The sequence below is a fragment of the Teleopsis dalmanni genome, chromosome 2 (assembly GCF_002237135.1).
Source record: "Teleopsis dalmanni isolate 2A chromosome 2, ASM223713v2, whole genome shotgun sequence".
NCBI classification, from domain to species: Eukaryota; Metazoa; Arthropoda; class Insecta; order Diptera; family Diopsidae; genus Teleopsis; species Teleopsis dalmanni.
Genome location: NC_051847.1, coordinates 13,196,231 through 13,223,656, shown reverse-complemented (window position 1 = coordinate 13,223,656; position 27,426 = coordinate 13,196,231). Strand labels below are relative to the sequence as shown.

Below are 27,426 nucleotides of genomic sequence, written 5' to 3'. Positions count from 1 at the left end.
TTTTATCGTTTACCCTTTTGTTTGCACTATCAAAACTACTTAATAAGACAAATTGTTTTATTGGCTCCGGGCGAAGAGCTACTAGAAAGCTAGGCAGCTCATAAAGGCGACTTGTACATCTCTGGCACGATTATGGCCAACTGACGTACTAAAATGTCTATTTTATTGAGTACATGTGATTTATATTCTCCACTACAATTTTTTCTTCTCATTTCTTCGTTTTTACCATTTTACCAACAATTTTCTCTATCAAATTTTTATATTTTTTTTTGTTTTTGTCAAATTTTCTTAAACTTACTTTCATATTTTTATCTTTCATTTTTTTTTTCATTTTAGGGTCGCTGTAATCGTGATAAACCTCCGTGCAAATATTTTCATCCACCACAACATTTGAAGGATCAATTATTGATAAATGGCCGAAACCATCTTGCCTTGAAAAACGCATTGATGCAACAGATGGGTATTGCACCCGGTCAACCCGTTATACCGGGACAAGTGCCAGCAGTGGTAAGTTTTAGAGATTTTTTTTATCAAAACAATATCATATTAATTACAATAAGTTATGACCGTAATTATGACTATGTATGTGACTGATTTAAACAATTTAAAGCAATCTATCTAATATTGATATAACATTATACAGTAATAACATTATACAGTAACGCGGTAGATTAGTTCCGCGTTGTATTCCATACCGGTATTCCCATACCCCGTATGCACACGTGCAAAGGTACTCGAAGCTAATTATGAGGTGTACAAATTTCCGGGAATGTACGTGTTATAAGGGAGATTGAAATCGCGTAATATGAAACCCCATTATAAGGGTACCGCGTTATAGGGGAGATTACTGTATAACTATAACATTTTTGTTATGAGCAATATTTTTCTAAAAATGTTTACAAGTTATTATATTTTTATGTTGAAATATTTAATCTTCTCCGAGGTATGTTTGACGGAAAGTAGAAGGTTTTAAAAGTAGATTCCAGCCAAAATCTCTCAAAAGTAGTTCAGAGAACTGTCCGTAGTTCAGAGGACATTTGAAACTATGTAAACTTTTAGGAAAATCATGTTTTGTCTTGCAAATCAGCTGACATTTTTCTGCAAATATCATCCAGGACTTTTTATTCTTTCTTTACTTATCCTTTACTTTACTATTATAATTGTCAATTTTTTCCTTAATAACACCTACTATAAACATAAATAGTATTATTAATCAATGTGGTATAAAATTTCATCTAAAATGCAGTTATGAGTTTTAGATTTTTTATGGCTTCTGTCAAATGCAACAACCACTCACTCTATTTACGAGCACTTATTGACTCATAAAAGAAAATATCGTATTCAATTTTTCATAATCTAATTAGTTGAGGAATATGGCATCCTGTGGTGGTTTTTAGTTTGCGTTAAATTAATTTAATTAGCATGAAAGTGTTTATTTTTTCTATTTTAATAATAAAAAGAAAAAACTAAGATATCTCTTTAATGGAAGCCCAACCTCATGTCAGTGTTCACTGACAAAGGCTATTCATACCAACCACAATGACCTGAGCGTACGACTCATACAAAAATATTGTGATATTAAAATGTAATAAAATTAATTTTACAGCTCAAATAAATACAATTTTCAAAGTATATATTTCAAATATTTTCCACTGACAACACTAATGGAAATTCACGCCAAAACGTATTAAGTTCCATTCTACTGAATATGCATGAGAAGACTTGAGCTTGCACCACGTCCACACAAAATAGTGGAAAAAATTGCGCGCGGTAAGGACTAACGTAGGGACAAACAACAGACCAACTAGGAAGCGAGGCAAGTAACCTATGCTAACCGTCCAAAATGGAAGAATGGATGAAAAAATTAAAAAAGGAAAAGCGGGGAACAAATAAGAGTGAAAATATTAGCGAAAATTCGTTTGTATGTGAGCAAACATACGAGTTCGTACTGCAGAGTGGCACGGATGTACAGGATACTCGTGCATATTTAGCAGATACGCGCTTATGAATTTCAACACCCAGAAAAAGCTGCTCAAAATGCGCGAAAATGAAAAATTTTTTCCGCATTGAATTCATTATTCATTTGACATCCTTTTTGTTGTTTTGTTGTTTTGCGCAGGGACGACCACTGCGACGTTGGTGGCGGCACGCTGCTCGCAGTTCAAACACTGGCAGCTTATCAAGTCCGTCCAACCATTGGACTTTCTGTTGGTTTCTATTAGAGGTCTCCCCCTCACCGAACACATGAGCACGCGTTTAGTTCGTCATTAAAACAAATCGAAAATTAATTCAAAAATAATTTGCATCATGCTTTCCCTGCTTTCCCTCAGCGCTGCTGGCAATGACTTCCGTTCGTTTTGCGGGCGAGTGTTGTGCTCGTAATAATTTTGTTGAAGGTGCGGTTGATTTGTGCCACTATGACTCATGCACCACTGAGTAATTTAGTCAGTTGCTGAATGTGTCTGCCAGTTGCTAGTCTAGTCTGTCTGTCAGCCAAATGATTTTCGTCGGTGACGTGTACTCGTATATGCTGTGAAAAATGATATGACTTCCATTTGTAGTTCCTCATGTTCCTAGGTTTTGCTTGACTTGTTGGCGCGCCGCGGTGTGAGAAAGAGTTCAGCACAAATATTTTGAAATATCCTTTACTTGCTGAAGGATGTGCTCGTTATATATTTGCAACGAAAAAAGGTGCGCAATACGTTTTGTTAATTTTGTAATTTTGATGGATTTGCTATTCATGATTCCTGCTGAGCAATTATGGCATTAATTTGAATTGTAATCACTTTTGAATATTTAAATAATTTTACATTCCTTAAACGCTTGAAATGTAGACAGCGGAACTAAGCACTTGAATGATTTGAAATGTTGGGCTTGGAATTTCGAATTCATAACATTTTTACATAATTTATTACTGCTAAATACTGCGAATTCATAGAAGTGCGTTTCAACTGCGTAAATCTTTTGTATATTCTACTTAAGAACTGGTCAATATTTGAAAATTATTCTTATTATTATTCAAAGATAAAATAAAGAAAAGGAGTTATGATTCATTATGGTATTATATATTAAATATCGTATCTTAACATTGGTCAATATTTGAAGATTATTCTAACCAAGATAAAACGAAAAAAAGAGTGATAAGTCATGATATTTATATATCTGAAATCTCGTTTTGACACTTGACAACTGCGAACTATGTAAATTTCTGAAGTGGTCTAGTTCAGTGTCTTGATACTGTAAGCCATTGTTTTTAAACATTCTTTATGGAACGTTCCATTTAAGAGTTGTACAGATAAAAACTAACAGTTCAGTTCGTGGTTTTATTCAATTTTATTCAAAAAAGTCAGACATTTCATTTCGACACCAATAGCGCTAGTTTATAAATATATATAGCTGTATAGTTATGGTTATAGGTATATAAAATCAGTACTTTATTTTAGTTTATCTCTGAACATATAAGCCAAAAGTGCTTCGTAATTCTCATGCTCTAGATAAAAACTTAAAATATCGGTATATAATCGTAATACAATCCAATAGTTACTTTTATGTATCTGAACAATATCGAACACATAAAAGACGAATATTTACTAAATCAGTAAGACTCTTCAACATAATCGAAACATAGAAAAACCTAGAATATATGGCCAAACCGCTACAGCAATTCATTCATTAAGATCCAGAGTAATGTATACATTGTACGTCTTCATTATCATAGGAAATCCTAACAAATTATTAGCAGCTTTTTCTTAAACAGAGAATTAGTAGGAATTTGATTTATACTTCAAAGTCAAAGCAGACATGGCACAAAGTTCCTTGGTTTCTGTCATTCTATACAGTCAACTTTACTTTTCATCCACGCAGATGACACCTGTATCATTTACTCAAACAAGCCAATATATGGCGCAATTCAGAATCTAATATACGAAAGCTCCCAACTATACTCAAATAACTTCACTCAAACTAACTCCAAGTGCTCGCAAGAGTTATGAAAGTAGTTTACTTTACCAGGTCAATGGATTTAAATGGAGATCTCCATATTTAGTATAGTTGTATGTATACGCGATACTCACATACATCGTCCGACTCACACCCAAACACTACTTGCAGGCAACCCCTTATCGTTCCTAATATATTATATATAAGAGCACTCACAATACTATTTTTAAAATCATTTGCCATTGTCAGTGAAACCCTCAGATACAAAATTTACATATATGATTACTAAATATAAATATTAAATATATATATATATAAGTATATATACATAAATATAAAAAATATATAGTAGTACTTAGTAGTAGTATTTTCACTTTATTTTACTTCATTTTAAATATGTTGTATTACTTATAACAATTATATTATATATATAAAGCTTACAACTATGGCATTTTCGCCGTCTACCGAAGAATATATATATAAATATTAAAAATAAAATTATATATAAATATATTAAATGCTAGTCAAAATACATCATAACAAATGTAGTGTTGTAAAGACAAACAATGGCAAAAATCTGTATTTGATTTGTAAATACAGTGTTGTAAAGCCAAAAAATAATAAAAAATTGTCTATATTTTATTTTTTATTTACAGGCCACAAATCCTTACTTGACTGGTATACCAGCCAACACATACAGTCCATATTTTGCGCCCGGACACTTAGTGCCTGCATTATTAGGACCAGATCCCTCAGCAGTCGCTTCACAGTTGGGTCCAGTTGTACCACAAGCTGTACAAGTGGCACAACAAAAAATTCCCAGATCCGACAGATTAGAGGTAAGCGAAAAAGTGCATTGATTTTATTTTTATTTTCTATATTATAAAAAAAAAATTATTTATAAATTATTTAACAGAAATGTGCATGATTTTTATAGTTTTTTTTTACTCAAATACTCTTATAAAAAAATATAAATAATTTCGTTTAAAGAATTTTTGTTGTTTTCTAACACTTCAAAATATAAAAGAATGTAAAAGCTTCTATTGAAAAACAAAAATTTTAATTATTTTAATATAATTTTTATTTAAAATTATTTCATTTGTAGTCTTTGATAAAAACTTTTATTGAGAAAAATAAATTAAAAACTTTATTTATTGTTGTAATAACAACTTTAATTATATATAAGTTTCGTATTAAAATAAATAACTTTAATAAATTTGCGAAATGTATGTTTGATAATTAAAAACTAAAATGAAATTTTAAAGCAATTTTTTTAATTAATATGAAAAAGTATAAATAATTGAACACACATTCGTTTTATTTTTTGTGACTTTTTTTAACAAAATTGTTTTGTGAAAAATAATAATAATTGCTGTTATGTATGATATATATTTTTAATTCGTTATATTAATTTTAACAAAAATGAAGTAAATTGTAAATTTGTTTGCTGAAAAATAGTTTCTAAAATATTTTATTTTTTTTTTTAGTTTTTATTTATATTCTAAAAGTTTCTGTGGTTTTTAGTCAGCGAGCATTACTTTTAAAAAAATATACTAGAATTTTCATTTAATCTAATCAATTCAGGTACAAGTTAATATAATTAGTGTATTTCAAATTTAATTTTACTCTAACAAGGGATTTTCTTTATAAGTAAATATCCTTGGATTACTTTAATAAGATCTAAAAAATGAGTGAAGAAAGCTGCTCTTAGTGTAAATTTTTTATTTTTCTTAACCAGCACTTTGCATATCGTTATGCTGCCATTTTGCATAGCTTTTGCCTTATTCCCAGCGATCCCCTATGCAGCAGCTCTTATATAATTTGATATATAAATTTCTCTAATTTCTCTATGTTTGTTCTATGCGAGCCGCCTTCCTTTGTTTTTCATGTAAATAAACAAAAATCTATTGTTTAACACTAAAAGGAATTCAATGAAACACCATAAAAGAAAATAAATTAAGTGAAAACCACACAATTTTATGTTTATTGTCTTGTTCTGTTATTTTTTGTTTTTTGGTTTTTTTTGTTTTGTTTATAATTCTCATTTGGTTTAAAAACTTGATAGCGTTGATAAGCGTTTTGTGTTCAATATTAATTTTAAGTATTCAATATGTGTTTAATAATAGAAAATAAGACAATAAATTGTTAATAGTGTTTAAAAAAGTTTAGAAAAATAATTCCATATTTATATTAGAATAGGTTTTCACGACTATCTTAGAAATCCACTTAAACCTGTTGTCAATATATATTGCGGTATAAATTACGAATGATTGGAAAACAGTTCGAACCCTTAATCTTATGCTCAATGCTCTTGAAAGGGAAATGTTGCAATTGGTAAAGATCTTCAAGAAAGTAAATTCCTGTTATATGTGTTCTGCCTTATGCATATATTGGATAATGACAAAACAGATGTAAAGTAACTGTTATATCTTTCTCACATCTGTACTACTCATATGTAAATATATGTGTATTGAGGTGTATTGATATGGAGTCTTTCATTAATAATTACTCTTTAATGATTTTCAACCTCTATGAAGATAGTAGTAACTTATCAAATGTAATGCATAGAGAAATATGAGTACACCATATCCAAACATTATTTGGAAAAATTATATTTAAAAACAACACCATTCACTAAAAAATTTTCACAAATCAAATGAAATAATAGATGTTTGCCAAACTATGTGAAAGATTAATTTTTAAAAAAATTGAGAATCATTATCGGCTAGACCTTTTTGAACAACCTGTTCTTCAAATGTAATGATCCTGTCATCATTTATGTCACTTGGAGAATACAGAGTATTTATATTTGCTTGTTTTTTATAATGAACATAAATATAGAAAAGAGACCCGTAAAGAAATAATATTTTATGGAGTTCATGGAGTATTTTTATATTACGTTTTCTACTTTAAAATTTATTTACTTATTTATATAAACTTTAGAATATTAATATTCCACTACTGATGATTACCAAAGTTAGTAACTCCACCTCTATTTCTACTTGTCTCTTTTTTGTTGTAGAACATAAATACATATTGAATGCTATTAATTTAATTATATTTTAATATTTTATTGCTTTAGTTATAATTTAATGTCCTTTTAATATTAAAAAAAATTTTTTTTTTTATTTTATTAATAAATTATTTTAAAGAAACATTTTTGCTGTGCTTTGTTTGTGTTCCCGTTTTGTTTGCATTTGCGTTCAAGAATCGGAGACCTTTTGTGTAATCTAAATTGATGCGCTGTACTATATATTTAAGTCTTGCAAAAACAATTTTACATAAAACACAGGCAAGTAAATGTTGTTTTCTACTCATCCGACTGACAAAACTAATAACCGCAAAATTTGTTTCAAAATTTTTAATACTTAACGAAATCAGATACTGTTGGCATGTGACTCTGCTAATTCGGCTCAAGCTAAACTACACTAAATTGTATACTTACCCGACTAGCAATAATACAAAATTCAAATAAAACAACAATTTCAAAAAAAAAATTAAAATTAATTAAACAAATTATTTAAATATCCATTTTTACTCAATTTCCTTCCATTGTTTCCTTCTACTGCGTACACCGACAACATTATTTAAAATATTAATCAATAAAAACATAAACCAAACAATATTACAACAACAAATATTAATACTACAACAACAATCAACAACTTACACATACAAACATGCCATACAACGTCACGCCACGCCACGCCCATAAAAAAAATTTTATAGGTTTGTCGCGAATTTATGCGCGGCGCCTGCAAGCGAGCCGAATCGGAATGTCGTTTTGCGCACCCGCAGGAGAGTGTTGCCAGACACGATGATGGTTCCATCACGGTGTGCATGGATGCCGTGAAGGGAAGATGCGCACGTGATCCTTGTCGCTATTTTCATCCTCCCCTGCACCTACAGGCACAATTAAAAGCGGCGCAATCACGCGCTACTGCTGTTGCTGCAGCTGCTGCGGTATGGCTATAATTTCAAAAAAAATTTATTTTTTTATCAAATTTTTTGTTATTTCTAATACCGTTTTATTTTTTTTTTTTATTTTAACCTTTTTGTTTATAACAATTCAAATAGTTCTTAAGTCTAAGAGAAGCGGAACACTTTGAACATCTTGATTTTCAATTTCGCTTATAACACCTTCCGTCTTTACTTTTATATTATTTTACTTAAGTATACTGACACTAAGTTAAAATATGCGCTTTAAACTTAAACAAAATTAGGACATAATATTAATAAAAATTTGATTTGTCCTCAAAAAAAACAATTTTGAAATTTAGCGTATTTCGTGATAGGTCATCCCTGGTTTTTATTTAATTTTTAAACCCTATAAGTATGCAACAAACTTGATATTTTTGAAATACATTGCTTGACTGTAAATATATGCAATATTAATAAACTTGAACGGGAGGAGGAAAACAACTTATTTTAGAAAAAAAATTTTGAGAGAAGCTACTAGTATAGCTTCTAGTTCTGGTAATTACATAACTCATATTTAAAATTACGCTTCTACTCGTCTTGATCATTGCTATAGAACTGTTAAAGAATTTCGTTATTTTTCTATTAAAATAGTTGGTAAAGATATCAATATTAATACCAGGCAATATAAGAATTTCTATTACAAATTATGAACAAAATGTAGTGCTAACATTTAAACTCTATTGATCTGACAGTTTTTAGAATATCAGTGTCTTCATTCGTCTAAAATAACCTTCCACCCATTTAATCCCTAAAACGCTTCTATATAATTACTAATATTCATCAGACGATCTTATTATTATGTATTTATATATACTGTGATTTTATCTTCTATATATAAATTTGTAGTACAAGAAACCTTCAAGCTTTTATTAACTTTCAACAGTATTTTTTAACATTTCTAGTTGGTTAAATTGATATCTATTTTACTTCAACCATTCCATACCTTCAATGAAATCAAAGAGGTTGATATTATTGTTCGTTGTTTTTGTACATTCCTCGTAAAACCTTAAGCCTTAGGACTTCAAGTGCTATACATATTCTTAATTAATCCGGTGATTGATCCGGTTAATTAACCTAATTATACTTATTTCTATATTTAACTATTTCCGTTTGAGTAATTAAATAAATTATAACTAAATGCAAACTAATTTAAGTGTTAATAAAACTATCTATGTCTCAAAGCAAAGTTATTATGTCAATATAGTATACGAATTAATTTATTTCGATGATAAAAACGAAGTAACGAAGTAATAGCTTTTTTTCTAAATTACACTAAATTTCATAATTGTTTAAGCGTCCAACCAGCAAACTAATTCAGCTTTTCGCAACTCAAATTATTTTTATACTAAACATTAACTATTATAGTTAAAAACTTATATAGAGTTAGTTTCCGCATAAACAAAGTCAAGTTACGCGCCAAAACGCTTAAAATTATGCTATAAATTTTATGATATTTTATATAGAGAACCTTCACTAAATTGGTCTGCAATAATGGACTTAATTATGACTGTAATATTTAGTTTTAGTCAAACATAGATGCATATATAAATAGATTAGTGATATTTTAGTTTTATCGTATATTCCAACACAAACATACATACCAACACAAGCATTTACATACATACGTACAAGTAAAAGCACTGCAGCGCTCGATGTTCGAAACGCTTAGGGAATCATTTTAAATAAGTTTTATGTTAATAATACATAAATTCATATTTAGCATAATAATAAAAATTTACTATAGCGCATTCACATATGCTAATGCATATGTTAAAATTTACATCCGCATAGTAAGTAAGATACAACCGGAAACGGATATACACATAAACGTGTGTGTGTGTGCACACGTTTGGCGTGTAATAAATGTTGATTTCCAGTCAAAATTAACATTTATTACGACACGTTCTGAACGGTGTGAACAAAAACAAAAAATATACGTGTGCGTTTACATTTACGTTTATATGTCTGCGTATACATATGACGCATTTAATGCCGGCTTAATTGCTTTGGTTGAAAATTTATAGGTCTCACGTAATTGTCTAGTAATTTGGTATAAAGTGAAAAATTGTTGCAGCTTTTGAGGCGGTTGGCTGTGAGCGTTCTGACAACAGAAAGCCACCTGCAGAGTATGCTACATTGATAGCAGCATAGAAAGTTGAAATAGTCAAAAATCAGTGTTGGTTGTTTGCCGAAATTAGTTTTTATTTATCTTTAGTCATGATTTGCTGAAGTTGGTATAGTTTGACATTTTGTGGAACTTGGAATGGTACTGAAGAACTGTAGCTGATTGGTTAACATTTGCAGGAGGCCAATCCATTAACTAGAACTATTTTTTTTATCATGTTGTTGCTGCTTTATATTTTGCCGTGTGCGTAGCCATGCTGTTCCAGGTACCTTAACAAGCAAATAGCGATTATTGGAATTCTCGCCCAAATAGCGTCCAGTCACAATGTCCATGTCAGGTTCCTTGCCTTCTGGTAAGACCTAATTTAATGAAAAATCTACTTATATACTCTTACAATATTTTGTGTTGTTGTGTTTTCTTACCTTCATCAGTTCTTCTCTGACCCTCTCTATTATCTGCTTGGTAGTTCTAGGTTCAGGCAAAGTTTTTAGAGCTTCCTCCAAGAACTCTGTCATGTCCACTTCCATGACTATTTTTTACCTAACTGTTTTTTTTTTTTGTTTAAATGGAACCAAAATTTTGAAATATTTTTTTGTTTGTTTTGTAAATCTATTTTAAAAATTTTACTTTTAAATTTTTTAAAATAATTATAGAATTTTTCAAACCTACTTATTTTTATTCTATTTAATTTTATATTATGTCAATTTATAAGCTACTACAATCTTTAATACATTTTTTTCTTGTACCTTATAATGACCTTTATAAACGTTTTATTCAACTTTTGAAAAGTTATTTATTATCAGGATAGCATAAGTTTCTAAAATAGGTGAATATTCGAGCTATTTATTCAGTTCAAAATCTCGAAGCTCCTCACCAGCAAATTCAGCCAGTATTTCCCAAGCCGCATTGGTTTAGTTCTTAGTTCTGTTCAGTAACTTTTAAATTTCTTAGGGTGCGATTCAAAATTGATTTGGTTTGATTTGTTATGGTTTTGATTGTATCATTAATAATAATTATGTCAATTCACACTCTTTTTTTAATTTATTCAAGAACCCAATTATTCATATGCCTCTTCTTTATAAGCCATAGGATATTCGATAAAAACACTGTATTAATGTAGGTGAGAGAATGTTGTTGTAAATAAAAAATTTATAATACATTTAATAACAATAAATATCTCTTATAAAATTCAACTCTTTATTGAAGAATTTTACTTTTCTGTGTTCTTCGTTTACCAACATTAAATATATCGTAGGGACCTATAAATTTGAACCAAAGCCTGTCACGTTACTAGAGTTTGTGCCAACTGTGTTGGCAACGGATTAAACAAACTCAATATACTTAAGTTTTGTGTCTTATATGTGTCTCATATTAACACATTAGGTGAAGATGCTAAAAGTCGTGTTCCATTCTCACCGTTTCTGCGAAAAAAAAAATAATAATAATCAGCCGCATTGGCAAAAAGTATTAAAATGACACTAGTTTTAGTTTTTAAATTAATATTATAATTTATTTTATTAATATTTGAATTGCATTATAACAACACAAAGACAAATACAGGTATATATACAAATTTATATTCCCTTTATATTAATTATATATTTAGTGAATACTATAGTTATGTAGCTATAATTTTATAGCAAATGCTTAGCACTTAGCACATATCTCGCTTCAGCGTTTATTTTTAATTTAAGCTTTAATATTATTTTTGCAAAATAATAAATTAATTCAGTAAAAAAATAATAGTTAAAGTCACTTAGTTATTGCTATTAGAACTTTTGTTTGGTTTTTTTATTGATAAACCTACTTATAAGCGATAGTGCTTAGTGTATTTTAATAAAAATCAATAGTCAATATTTTAATAATGCAACAAAATCCCATAATTATTCTTACTGTTCCCCAAGAAAACCATTGACTAAATATGATATAAATAATCAGTAATCAAAATTTTTTAATTATAATAAATTATTTATTTTTATAAAAATTCAATTTTTTGTTTTTATGTAATACTTTGTCATTTTAAAAAGGCTTGAATTCCCCGATGCAGCGCTGCCTATTTAAAATTTTATTATATTATTTTTCTCCTCTTTTAATAAATTTTAAAATTTTAGTCCATGTACTTCAACCCTGAAAATTTGCTTTGCATTAATGTGTGTAATATCCCGCTTTTTAGTTAAAAAATTTTGTTAAGAATTAAACACAAAACAAAAAGTATTAGTATGTTCTATGCCTTGAATATTGCCAAGAAAACACTGTCCATTCAAATAGTTAGGAAGAAAAATAGGTAGTAGATAAATATTACTACATTTTATTTTATTTTTTATAACATTACCTTTAGGAATATCACTTGTAGTGTTATATTCGAGTCATAGATTAGGAATTGATATATAAATTATTGCATGTTAATACACAACAGTATTTATACACCAAAGTGCGTTCTTTTATAAAATTTGTTGTTAAATTTTAATAGTTTATTTACATTTTTCCAATATATATTAAACGTTTGCGAAGGTAAGCTTAAAATTTTAATATAAAGTACAAAGGATCCTTCTAAACTTAAGGTCATATTATAACGATTATGCTAGCGATAAGTATAGATCTATAAATATATAACAAAACCAAAACCCACTGTTGGGTATGTTTAAAAGAAACTGAGATGCAATTTAAGTAGAGATCTTGCATCTACTAAGATAGATCCTCTAACAAATAATTGTCTAACATGTTTAATCGACATTGTGTATACGTTGTCCTTCTCACAACAACAGTGAGAATCTTTAAAGGAAAGATTCCAGTTTCTAGAATATTTTTCTTGCTAACTGATTACGTTAGCAAACCTATTGGTAAACTGTTACCCCTAGAAGCATCTCAATGGTATTACGAAAGTGTTTAATAAAAAGAAATTAACTTGCTCATAGGTATCTGCAAGCTCTTTTTTTAATTCTATGGATATTTCTTCACTTCTGAGAACTTCTGTAAAGAATAGGTCAAGAAGAATATTTTTGAAATTTATTTAAAACTCGTACAATAGACTCTAAGAAATGAATCCATTTTCATAACATTACTCTATCGAATTATACTGTATTTAAAATTAGATCATTTTCATTAAAAAGCAACGTACATCATTTCGAAATATATCTCGAAGAATTGTATTTAACTTAGATATGGGATCAAATATCTATTGCATCTGTGTAAGAAAAAATTGGAAACTCTTCTTGGCAGTCTACCTTGAAATTTTTGTTGAACGGTTTGAATTGCGTTAGTCTATACTCTACGCTTTGCTGTCCATGACAAAGTTAAATTGTCTAGTTAACCAACTAGTGGAAATAGTAGCTCATATCTTACAGAGTTACATCCAGTTGTGAACTGATTATTTGCATAATAATTTATTATCCTTACATAGATTCAATTTGAAATTAAAAAAAAAATTCAACTTTAAAAACTTATTTAATTAGTTTACTGTATTTACCAAAACACTATAATATTTAGAATTTTTTAAATTATATGTGTTCTTGTACATGTAGTTTTATATAGATACATGTAGTAATATACATAGACTCAGTATTTTGTAAAGTTTGGTGACATTATAAATTTTACACATGTCATTATACACATTAGTTATATATATATATACATATATCAAACTATTTCCTAATAACTGTGAATGCTTTAAAAATATCTAGTCAATAATAATTCATTATCAAACCATATTACGTTCAGTACGAACTAATCCATGTACATTTCTTACACAAAACAACAAAGAGAAATTAAGTGTAAAAATCTGAAACCATGTTTGCACTATGAACTTTTCGTTGAAAACCTGTAGATATTGCATTTTATAGATATTATAACCACCTCACTATGGCATTATTTCATTCTTTACGCATTGTGAGGTTTTTTGAAGCCTACTTTTAGGAGAATAATAAAAACGATATGAAATGAATTGTTAAAAAATTGTGTCGTTGGAGTAATTCAAACAAAACATCAAAAAAATAATTGGTATAAAAGGATTAAATATAATATACAGCAATTTCATAATAGCTTAAGTTCATAGTGTAAACAGAGTATAAACAAAAAAACTAAATTAAAATAACGCAATTAAAGCTATAGATTTTTGTACATTTTTAATAAGTTTTTGTTATAATTCTCTATAATAAACAATTCTGTAATAAAAATTGAATTATTTTTTGTCATATACTTGTTGATTTACTTTTTGGAAGTAAGAAATAAATAACTATTACAAATCACAAACAAAAAAAGTAATTATACTATATACTTACTTGCTGAGATAGGAACAAATAACTTAGTCTCCAAAATCACTTTACTCAATTATAGTAAAATTTGACATTATTATATCGAAACTGTACAAAAAAGAAGTAATTGGACTGTCGTGAAAATTTAAATCAGGTATTATAATTCTCAAATATTTTCTTTACATTGAAGTATATTATTCTATTCGAAAATGAGGTCTTGTTTTGAATATAATTGAGTGTGTTAATAAGTTTTATTAGATTTTATTAATCCGTACTTTTGTATTTTGTATTTGTACAAGTTTTCTCGAAATTCAGATATATAAAGTAATCTTGAATTTTTTAAAATTCTCTCTAAAAATTTAACACGAACTCAGTCTCCATTGTTTTTGATTACAAACTAAGAGTAGAATTAAACGACAAAAAAATAAAGGGAAAAAAGTGAAATTGGCACAAATGCTGATGTCACATCTATGACGTGTAGTAGATTAGTTGACCGAATACCAAACGAAGTGGAAAATTAACTGAAAACACAGATTACAATACCATCGAACTGTCAATGTTCGATGGTAGTGAGACTTACAAGACTACAATAGCAATGAATTACACTTAACACACATTTTTTTTATACAATTAGCAAAACTTTCACCCATTCTACATAAACTTGAAATTAATGCCAATATATAGCTACACTTAAAAGATTTCACTTTAGTGTCAATGGCAATCTATGCCATTGCTCAGCCAGCCACACAGTTGAATTTAAAACCAAATTAATCCTTTTGCAACATACACTCATACCTTATGAGTTCCTGCCTATTTCCTTAAAATATTACTTTTACTCAATTTTCTTTTTGTTTTTGTTATTCTTTGTTCAGTGTTTTAATGTATTCCGTGTTCTTTTATTTGAACTTGTGCTGCCTTCAGTTCGTGGCATTTTTTAAGCCATTTTAATGTAAATTTTTATACACTGGCGTACAAACTTTTATATCAGAAACACACACACTCACATTTGGTTTATGCAAATAAAACACCTTATAAACTCAGAGAAATAAACAAAAACAGCACAACAAAACACATTGTTATGAAATTCTGTGAATTACTTTTTTGTTGGGAGGCGGGTGAAATTGCTACAGCTAAAAGTATGCAATGATTTTTTACAACACTCATAAATATGCGATAGATACCATTAGCACGTGTTGTCCTGGGCGTGGATAATATTATTGTAAATTGCGGTGTTAAAAGGATTAGCAGCATATAAAAAAAGCGCTATAATAAAGCATACAAAAAAATTAAAGTGAAAATGAAATTTATATGATATGCAAAATTAAAACAGACAAAAAATTTAGTTAAAATTGCACATAATTTATTTGTCGGGGAAAAACTCGCTGTGAAGTCTATTTGTGGAGCACACTCAGTTAAATTTTTTTTTATTTTAACTTTTTTTAACTTTTCCGCCTAAATACTGTTTAAAAAAATTTTTCTCAACTATATGAAAACTGGTAAAGCTGCAACGATGCATCGGTGGTAGGTATGCAAATTATGAATATAAAAAAATTATTATTTGAAAAATATTGGTAAATATGTTACAAAAATTTATTGCAAATAAAATTTTACACCTTAATTGGTCTCTGATTTTCAGTTGACTTTATTTAATTGCATTTATTTTGGTATTGTTACAAAAAAAAATAAAAGTAAAATGAATGTGTGTTAAAAATTTAAAAAAAGCAAGAAACCAAGTAAAAACTTTATTTTATTTTAAATAATCATATTTTTTATATAAAAATTGGTTTACGAAATTTATTAAAATCAAAATCAAATATTATAATTTAATGAAGTATTATAAAAACAACTGATTTTGTTGTATTTTTATATGTGTTTTAGAGAGTTTTAAATTTATTATTCTCAATTACAGGATTCTGATATATAAGTTACTATGTAAATTACATTCTGTTAATAAAAAAATAAAAAAATAAACTTAACTTTTTATGTATTTTCCGTGCACTACATATAAAGCACCCAACTGTTCTATCTATATTCTCGATTCTATCGTATTATTTATACGATATTTAATGTATCGGGATTAGTATTAGGAACTAAGTTAGTTCATAAGTGAGGCATATTGCAAGGCTTATATGCTTTATTAAATATAATTTAAGTGCAATTATGCTTATTCTGCATTTAAGCTTCACTTTAAGCATTTACTTTTAAAAAAGCTTTTAATTATCTTGACTATTAATTTGGAATTTTTCAAACTATACATATATTCTTTAATAATAATATGTATAAAATATTTATATAGTATTTATTATTTTAATGCTTTATTCAATTAATATAATTTATATATATAATTCACTTAACACTACATATATATGTATAAAAATAGCATCTAATTTTATAATAAATATTTTCTCATTAATTAATTTAATTAAATTATATGTATTTTACTAACAGTGTTGCTAGCTCTAAACATAGTATATTATACGACAAATATAATGCATTGTTGGAAGTACAGTGAACCCTGCTTAAGAAAAAATCTCAAAAACATTAAACTCTCTTAAACATGAAGTCTTGCTCATTCCCAGTTTAGAATGTTCATATATATTTTTTCAAACGAACGGTTATCTTAATCATATAGAATTCCTGAATTCGAAGGTATTATGAGCTTTCACTGTATCACAAATTTGGATTGGGTTACTTCAAACAATCTATTTCTTTCTAACTTGGTTTTGTTTTTTAAATTTAATTGTATTTAAATATAGTCGTGGGTTACTTACTGATCTTATCTGAGAATTGAAACCAGCTTAGTACTTCTAAATTTATTACATTTATCTCTTACAAAATAACCATCTGACTTTCTTTCTCCATTTTAGAAATGAATTGTCTATTCTTCTGATTTTATTTAAACCATTTATAAAATGATTTAAAATAATTTACAGTACATTATAGAATAATGTTCTTTTTGTACAATATAGTATAAAATAGTATTATCTATCCTTGTTTATGCTACGCTCTTCTTAAGATTTTTAAAAATTGTTTGTCCTTTCCCTACTTACATATACAGTATATGGTAATCGTTTAAAAAAAGTAAATATAATCAGTAGATTATTTATCTTCTAATGACGGGTAACCCTTTTTGTAACCTGTATTCAACGGTTCTCAGTCGGATAGTCTTACGATCAATATTATTTTAGTTTTTCTTGACATAGTCTTTTAAATAACTACTCTTAAATAGTTAAGAGCGTAGCTGTATCGTGCGCCTACTTTAATATTGAAATTTTTTCGTAGTTCTTGCATATATTTTAACAAAACTATTCTAATCTTACGTAGTCTTTACTCTCTTTACTACTAAATTACCTAACAAGTTTGGAAACAGTTATCAAAAAATTCTTATTTTGATATATTAATATTCATGGGCTTAAGTGGGTTTATATTAATGGGTAAGTGGGTTTATATAGGGACCCAGTTAAGCTTTCATCGTGGTGATATTTTATAACAGAAAATTGCTATGGAAAATTTCTTAAATCTGATGGAATAATAGCGAAGGTTTGGTGACCTGAATACTTGCCGCAATAAATTATCTACAAATTACGAATCGGTTAAGGTATATTGTCCTGCATCAGACGGATTCTTCAATAACAAAATTTCTCGTTTAAATACTCTTTGAACATATTATTTATTAGCAACACTGTTAGTCTATTTCAACATTATTATAAATTTTATATTTTAAATAGTTTTATTAAAAAAAGAATGTTCAAAATTTTCATATATTTTTCATTGAAAATTAAAGATTTTTTTTTTTTGTTTTCATTTTCTTTTGACTTTTTATTTCAACTGTTCGCCTGTGCCTTTGTATTGCTTCGATGGATGGTCTACAATCAAAACAAAAACACTAAAAATACACAAAATATTTTTATATAAACAATAAATTATATAAAACTCATATCTTTAAATACATATGTATTTTCTTTTAATATTAAATAATAATATATTAAATAAAATTTTGCTTTTTAAATGCTTTAAAACTATTTTAAAAATTTCTTGTCACTGTTATTTCTTCGTAACAATTATGTTTTTATTAAATTCTATATTTAATATTAATTAATTTTTATGACAATGTAAAAAAAAATGCTTTTTTTGCTTGAATTGTATAAATTTTTACTTAATATAAATATAATTATGTAAAATTAAAATTTTTTTAATTGCACAAATATAAATGCAAATTACATTTAAATGATCAACAAAATTCCATGCTTAATTCAAAATAATAATTTCATGTGAAAATTAAAATTTTTTGCGTTTAAAATTAATTGTTCGCAACAAATCAACCATTAAATTTTATTAACTGCAAAATTAAATAAAAATTAAAATATTAAAAAACGCATAAATTCATAAATTTACAAATCTTTAAATAATAATTATTAAAATCTGTTCCACAACAATAACAACACAACTGCAATCATAAAAAACAATTAAAAAAAAATATTTATAATGCGACATAAATGAACACGTATGAATGCAACAATTGCACGCATGTATAAACACACTTAAACATACACTCACACACACCCACAAACTATCGCATTACATGAACACACACAAACAAACAAAAAACACGTAATATCTTGCGAACACGTTAATAGACTGCATCAGTTAATGCCGCCACACTGACACATCATCCTACCGCCATCCCAACGCCCGTCGCTGCTGCACATCCAGCACACACAGCAGCACCGCCAACAGCAGTTGCCATTAGCCAGCATCAATTGGAGATGGGCAAGAAACGCGCAGCCGAAAATGATATGTTTCAACTGGTATTTGTCATTTTTTTCTTATTTTCTTATTTCGTTGTTTTGTTTTGTTTCATTTATTTGGTTCTTATTTTTTTTGTTTTGTTTTTGTGTTTTTACTTTTATAATCAATTATTTTTTGTTTTGAGTTTGAGATCAAAAATTATCTTTGATGTTTTTAATGACTTTAACTAATTTTTCATTTTTAAAGTTTCAAAATTTAACTTAATTAATTTAAATTTGTTGTTCATTTTTACATTAAAAAAAGAACAATTTTTGTTCTTACAAATTTTGTTTATTCTCAGCTGCACACATATTTTCTTTAATAACTGTTGCATATTTTTAGGTTTCGTTATTAAAATCCATTGCATGCTTCTTTTATATGTTTGTTTTTTCTCATACTGTACATTTCTATTAAAAATCGCCATATCTATTGAAAAATTCTCCAAAATTGTCCTCGTTTTTTACTTAAATCGTAAAATCATAAATAAGCATTATTTGACTAAATTGTAAATTGGAAATATATTGCATATTATGATATAATCACCGGCACAAACCTTTTAGATGGTTTTACGCGTTTACAATAAAACGCATTCCTTCCATTGGATATTGTAGTTTTCCGGTAAAGTACAAGTCTTGCGATGTCAAATCAAATGAATACGGAAAGTAGTTGTCCTTTTTATTCATTCGAGCAAACTGACCATTGAATTGCAGGCCACAGTTCTATACTGTTAGCTTCTATCTTCCAATTATCAATTGTATGTAGATACTAAGAGAAAATGGAACGTCTAATTGCCGAGTTTCTGACTCTATCCTGGTGCTAGAGATTTGGCAACTATAGGCCTCATTATCTTATCGCCTTGACAGCAGTATCAGTATTCGTTTGCCTGTCCATTAACCCCTCGTCTTCACAGCAGTATTTGTTATACATCTGATGTAGATATGACTAATTTACACATAATTTCATAAGTTTAATAAATGCAGCTTTCATGTCATTCTCTGCTTAGATCACGTCTATTGAGTGGTTCACCTTATTGACACATTTAAATGAAACATATGTTTCTAAATAATTATTTTTTCGAAGTCGCCCCATATATTTAGTTTTATATTAAAGCTGTATATGTCCTTTAATCAATCTATAGGCAAATGTCCAATATCATATGGGTGTTCAAACCAGTACAACATTCTTGAGGACAATATTTTCCTCTTTTATTGGTTTAATATTTGAAGAAAGTTCTTGCCATGTTTCAATATTTCAATATTTAATAATATATTATGTTATAGTATATTATTCTGTTGAGGCTAGTAACTGCGAGGTTTCTTCATAAATCCTCTCTACGTCGTGTCTGAATTATTGTTTATCACTTCATCAGACTAAGCAATCATTGACCTCAGTTCTGCATACCTCCCCAAGGAATCTATAATATTAACTTATAATATTAAGTAACTTTCTTTTCTTGTATTTAATTATATGTATCATATTAAACAATCAAACTCTTACGTATACTTCCAGTTCACTTATGTGAGAGAAAGCTCTTTTGTGCTAAAAAAAAGCTTTTAAACATTATGTGCTTTCGTGCTTACTTTGAATCGATATATTATTCAACTCTCTATGCTATAAGTTTGCTATCACTGAATGAAGTTAGCAGCACGGCACCAATTTTTAAAATTCTTTTTGAAGAAATCAAATTATTATATTACAATAACAAATGTATAAATTTTTTTAAATTTTATTATTTCACAACTACAAAAGTGTGGACTACTACCGTAAAAAGGGACTTATTGTTTAGACTACAATACTTTTAGAAAACAAACTTCGTTCTAAAAAACAAAAAATTCGCTTTTTAAAACCCATTAAGTAATTGAATTATTTTTTATGTTGTTTAAAAGTTACTATTATTTCTATTGTAATTGTACAAATTATTACATTAAACTTTCGAATAATTTTCTATTTAAAGTAATTTTAAACTTTATGCATGCAATATCCTTTCACACTTTTTAGTTGCAGCAATTTTTTTTAAATTAAATATTTGCAAGCTCATTGCCTTCTATATAAAAATATATGTTAACACTGCAAGTATTGCATTTAAGTTAGAAAATAAACGAACTCCTTGAAATTTACATATATGAATTAAGTTGATTTGCCCTAAAAGGGAACTAACACAAGGAAAGTGCCCATTAAATCCTCATATATTAGACATACGAACTCCTTATGTATATAAACAGCAGTACAAACTTACGTAGCTCTTTGTTTCTTATTTTATCATAATTATAATAAACCGATATGTAGCGAAATATCTTAATAATAATATATATCAGATTTCATTCTTATTTACACATATAAAAAATACTAATAAATGCTTTTCTCTCTTCTGCTTTCTCCAATTTATTTCTGTATGTGATTGTCTACATATTTGCCTCATCAATGTGTTTACGTTTCCTGTTTCCGTTACGTTATGTTACGTTACGTTTCGTTACGTTACGTTGCGTTACGTTACGTTAATCCAATGCAAAATCTACTAACATCTGAAAATGAAACTGTACAAATCGTTACTACTACTACTGCTACTACTTTCCATATCGACACTGCTTCACAATGCCAACACATCCGAAAAAACGAAAAATTTAACTTTGACTTAAATGTTTCGTTAACAAAGATGGATGTTAAAACGGTTGGTTCATTTTACTATGAAAATTTCGTAAGTACAAAGTAAAATTGCATTTCCGTACAATTTGCTATTACAAAATAATAAATATATATTTTTAAATTAATTATTTGCTGTTCTAAAAGTATTTCGTTCGAAAAGTAAAGAAATAAAGAAATTTATAAAAATTATTTTTATTGATATTAGTACTCGTAAATGCTATGCATGCAAAAAGGACTAAAGGATTGCAACAAAAAGAGTTACTTTATTAAATTTTTATTTAAAGCAAACACTATCAAAATTCAGCTTATTCTTCTATGCAGTCACTATAAAAAATATCTATTTCTGAAAGCCTTATAACTTGCATTATTTGCTTAGACATTAATAATATCCATATTCTATTAATATTATTATATCTTTTCTTTTTTTTTTGTTGCCGAACTTCATAGAAAAGCTTTGTAATATGCTATGTATTTAAAAAATGCTAATTAACATATAGAATATATATATTTATAAAACAAAATTAAAGTGAAAAAGACATAAATACCATAAAATATAAGTAAGAAATATAAGAATCCTGTACTGCATGAAAATAACTTTTATAGCTTTAAAGAGAAGACTACATTTGTTAATTTTCTTCTTAGTTTGTTCTATTTTTTCAATAAATAAAAATTTATATGTCCAAGTAAAAAAATATGTGCTATTTCTAATTTATAAAGATTCGGTTTCTGCGGTACATATATCACAGCGTCATTCACTGTTTCAAGTAGTTTCTGATATCGCATCCTTAATTAGATCCCTTATGTCCATTGCACAACTCAAGGATTTCGTGTGCTTTGTATAAAAACATTCTGTAGATTTTATTCCATTTGAAGACACAAATGTACCTCTACTCCTTTATTTAGATCCCTTTTATTAAGTTGATATTTCGAATATAAATTGTTAAGTTTTTTTTTCACTAATATTCCTCAGCCAGTTAATTAAGATTATTCAAATTCATTCTTCTTAATTCTTAAGAATTAATGTTCTTTTACTATTTCATTTAGAGTCCTTACATTCATTAACTCGAAGTTTTCGTGTCTTTTATCTTAATGAATTCTTAAGACTTTGTTCAATTCATGTACAAAAATGTTCATCTAAATCTACATTTAAATCCCTTATATCTACTCTATATTTCAATTATGAATTCTTAAGAATTTTCTCTATTTATAGATATCATTCTTTCTCCGCTGCTTAATTAATTCCCTTTTATCTTATCTTAGTTGACATGTATGTAAATATGCTTCTAGTCAGCAGGATACTCATATATATTTCAAGACTCTTCTTTATGTTTCTTTTATTTGACCTATTAATCTGCTAATATAAAGTCATTATGAAAATTAAATCAATACTAAACACTGACTATATCGTTGCTTGTTAGTGCTTTTGGACTCCTTTTATATGCTAATACTATATTATGCTTACTACTAAAAGCTTTTTTCAGCAGTCTGAACAATTTCTTCACATAGTGATTGGAGTGCATATGATATATGTACTTCTCCAATACAAATGTAGACTTAAAAGACTCTCTAAAGAATCATTCTCCTACAAAGTTGAAGTAATTTTATATTTTATTTGAAAATGTTTTTTGTGAACATTTCCTGAATTTAATTAAAGTCGCTTTTAATTGGCTTCTGCTCCTTGCTGCTCCTTAATTTGATCGGATATGGACACTTCAAATGCTTACTTATTTTGTGCTACTTTATATTTTTGTATATTATTGTGTATATCATTTAATATATCTGCAAAGTTGATATTCATGCTAGTATAACAAATTTGTAATTTAAAAATATTTTTTGTACTTATATTAATTTTTAATATTTTTTCCTCTCTCTCTTTTTTTTTAATTTCTCCCATAGGCTTTCTCTGGCATGGTACCATATAAGCGGCCTGCTGCTGAAAAATCAGGCATTCCAGTGTATCAACCCGGTGCGACCACATACCAACAGTTAATGCAATTGCAGCAACCTTTCGTACCAGTGTCATGTGAGTACCAATCTCAAAATACTACAAGTACTACTATCAATTGTACAACTACTACTGCTGCTGCTGCTAGTGCTACTACAGCAACAACAACAATATGTGCTAATACCACACCACAAGTACTACTACCACCACCACCACCACAACCACCCATGTCCATGTCCATATCCAATACCTCTATGGCAAATCAAAATTATCATATTAATAGCGCTAATCTAAATAATCAGAGTAATATTAATAATAATAGTAATAATAATTTGACAACAACCACAACAACTGCTACTGCAGCAACTATTAGTAATTATTTAATGACAAATAGTAGTAGTAATATACAGGGTAGTAACAGTAATAGTTTGACGTATTACAACAACAATAACAATAATAATAATTTGTCTTATGTAAATAAAAATAATTATTTAAGTAATAAATTAGCCACAACTGCAACAACAAGTAATAATATTGCTACTTCTGCCGCTGCTATTACTTCTCTAACAACAACAGCAACTTCAACAGCTGATATGTCTGCTAGTAACTTAGATACGATCAATTCTAGTAACAATAGTAACAATATTGGTAGCAGTAATTCTAAAAATTTGAACTCAATTACTTTGAACGGTAATAGTGATAGCAACAACAACACCAACAGCAGCAGTAATGATAATTGTAGTACTAACAATAATAATAGCATCAGTAATAGTAACAACAACAGCACAGCTTCTACTAACACATATGAATACAATGACGAGAACGATGCCATTGCAAATGCAAGTCACTCACCACTCATACACACCCCCACTGATCATGCACAAAGCGATAACGAACACGAATCCATTGCACACAGTCCCAACACGCCAAATGGCACAAATTTTTCAAGCTCTCTGACTGCAAACGCTACCACTAACTCCTCACTTCTCGCTAGCAATGCATGCGAATCACCTACAAATACCATTGTCACAACTTATAATGCGAAGGTAAATAGTGAGCCAACGATCATACCAAGTACCGTCGCTATGAACGGTGACGCCCTAGGAAATGCTCCCAGTTATAGCACTAGCAGTGTAATTACTCCCGGTGTCGGTATATTGCCCACACCAACTACTTCTGTTGTGACCAATGCTTATCAGGCACAACAAAATATGCAACGCTTATACAATACTTACGCAGCTGCACCAACCTCCTATGGCAGCTATATGGCTGCACATAGCTACGGTGCCACACCCGCCTCTAGCACTGCACATACCTCACAAGCAATTACAAACGCTCAATACCAATATGCAGTAAGCGCCGCAGCTTCTGGTGGCGTTACAATTCCTACTTTCACGTATCCCAATCCTTACACCGCAGTAGCAGCACCAGCCGCTGCTACTAGCGGGTACTACACTGATGCAGCCACTCTAGCCAAGGAAGTTGCGCAAAAGAATTACGCAAACGCCGTCAAACTGGCTGCCGCCACAAACCATAACCTAACCGGCAAACCACTAACAGCCGCCGCCTATACTGGCATGTCTCTCAATAAGTGCATGACAGCAGTGCCCGCAACTGCTGCAACACAACAGCAATTCACACATCATGCACTTCTACAGGCTCATCAAGCGCATCAAGCGCACCAAGCACAACAACAGGCTTGTTTGCTCGCTGCACAACGTGAGGCAGCGGCAGTGGCAGCTGCTACCCAAATGCGTGCTTTAAGTTCTCTACCTGGATCAAGTGTTCCAACACCTGTTGGCACGCCAGTCCATACAGCCACACCTACGGCCGGTCTTTTACCACGTCCCGCAACGGCTGGTTATATACAAGCTTCTAATGCTGCCGCTGCTGCTGCAGCTGCTGCTGGTATGATGCGACCACAAGCAGTTGCTATGCAAGCTACGGCCAGTCCACAATTTGCTGCTATGCCCCAACAGCAAGGCTTCTTCTATCCCGGCATGATGCCAGCGACAGCCGCAGCCTATCCTTTCGCTGCCATGGGCAGTATGGCAGGCGTAATGCCAGCTGGTATGCAAGCCGCCATGGCCGCGCCAGGCACTGCAAGCGCAACCAGTGCTATGGTACTTAATCCTTATAAAAAAATGAAAACTTCTTAAACGTTTTACTGAAACCGTAAGGCTCTTCAGTAGAACTCCTCGCGCTAAGCCGCATATTTATGTTTTTGAGAAATACATGACAAAACTTTATATTTGAGCCAGAAAAGTATAGATTTTTACTTTTTGACTTTAAATTAGATATATTATAAGTAATTTTAGTTTTGTTGTACTTAAATTTTTAAAGCCACTATGGATTCGTTATTGTATTTTAGTAATTTAAACCTTGATTGTGCCTAGTTTTCATAGAACTTAACTTTTAACCCTAGAAAATCTATAAAAATACTTAAGAACAGCTTTAGAGAAGAAAGATTCATCTAGCAAGCGCTAACGTATTTAACAGCTTTTACTTTTATTTTTTCTATATTTACATAAAAGCTCTCGCTCTGAATTTCATCCCTTCAAGTCCTTGCTTTTCGAGTGATGATGGACCATGCATGCTTTAAGCTTACAAAATGTTTACTAACAAATTTGTGTGATCGTTTGTACATTGTAAATAGTGTAAAGATAATAAAGTCTATGTAGAAGGAAGATTATGTAAATTACTACAACCGATGTACTTAATAATATTATAATGATAATAAGCTTGGCTTAGAGCTTTGCAATGCCAAAACTTGCTAAACTTCAAAGCTTTCATAACGCTACATACACTCGTTTACGTGTATTTTTGCCTGCCTATTCTTCGCCCTTACGTTAATTATATTTTTGTGGTAGTCTAAAATAGTTTAAATTAAATTAAGTAAACGGAATTATGTATAATTATTAAGTGTAAAAACTCTTTCAAAGAGCTTTCAAGCTTCTTTTTAAATTTTATTGAGTTGAAAATGAAGTTAAATTATTTGTTTATATAATAATAAATTAGATTTAGATTTGTGTTGTTCAGTTCATTTATTAATTTTTAGGGAAAAATTTATTAAAGTGTAAAAAAAAGTGTAGTGTAACCTGGTAAAACGAAATACTGTGATAGCTTTAGATTTCTTCAAGCGAGTCATGTTTATCCTGTATTCAAAATAAAGCGTAACTAAGAATAATAAAGTATAACGATAGATAAAAATAATAATAATAGATACATGGAAATATTTCGTTCCTATGCCGCCATAGCATTATAAGTGATTTTTTTGTTAATTTTAAATAATTTCTAAAAATAATTAATTTTATTTGTAGATTTTCTAGAGATAGCGCAGTCCTATCAGTTAAGCTTAAAAGCTCTACAGCTAATTATTCTCATATTTTAGTTTAAAACTGCATTTTTACACTTAGAACACTGGTCTACACAACTCCGGAATCGTTTGCAATGGCAACGTTTGCATCGTTCAGTAGCAAGCGAATGCTGTTGGTTGTAATCTTTTAAAGATTTTTTTTTTTTGTTATATATAATAAAAGTAGGATTAATGAAAATAAGTAGAGTTGAGCTGAGCTGAGCTGAGCTGAGAGTAGAGCTGGGTTTAAATTGATTCAAGCTTGTTCTACACTTCAGTGTAGTATTGAACGAGTTTTTAAAGTGTAACAAAATTAAACATTTTTAAAGTAAGATTTTTTTGTTAATTCATTAATTTAATTAATAAAATTTTTATATTGATAAACATTTGAAATTAAACT

At 29.0% G+C, this 27,426-nt stretch overlaps 2 protein-coding genes across 10 annotated transcripts in view; both read left to right on the top strand.

Annotated features, from left to right (window-relative positions):
• The first annotated feature begins 340 nt into the window (after nucleotides 1-340).
• Nucleotides 341-26,625, top strand: LOC119680213 (myosin-G heavy chain-like). Of its 9 annotated transcripts, none has more exons than XM_038092915.1 (6): nucleotides 341-507; nucleotides 4,596-4,778; nucleotides 7,669-7,902; nucleotides 18,933-19,103; nucleotides 21,737-21,778; nucleotides 23,623-26,624. In XM_038092915.1, exons 1-6 carry the CDS (start codon nucleotides 448-450, stop codon nucleotides 25,828-25,830), a joined length of 2,898 nt encoding a protein of 965 aa, XP_037948843.1. In that variant the 5' UTR covers nucleotides 341-447; the 3' UTR covers nucleotides 25,831-26,624. The 9 variants fall into 9 exon arrangements, with proteins under 9 accessions (XP_037948843.1, XP_037948848.1, XP_037948844.1 ...); XM_038092911.1 differs by having other exon boundaries at nucleotides 366-507; nucleotides 21,737-21,751; XM_038092920.1 differs by lacking the exon at nucleotides 21,737-21,778 and having other exon boundaries at nucleotides 23,623-26,622.
• LOC119680216 (putative uncharacterized protein DDB_G0282129) overlaps nucleotides 23,667-27,426 on the top strand; it is a 28,652-nt gene continuing 24,892 nt past the window's right edge. The window contains exon 1 of the mRNA XM_038092925.1: nucleotides 23,667-23,749. The gene's annotated coding sequence lies outside the window, so the exon portion shown is untranslated. The remainder of the gene's footprint in view (nucleotides 23,750-27,426) is intronic.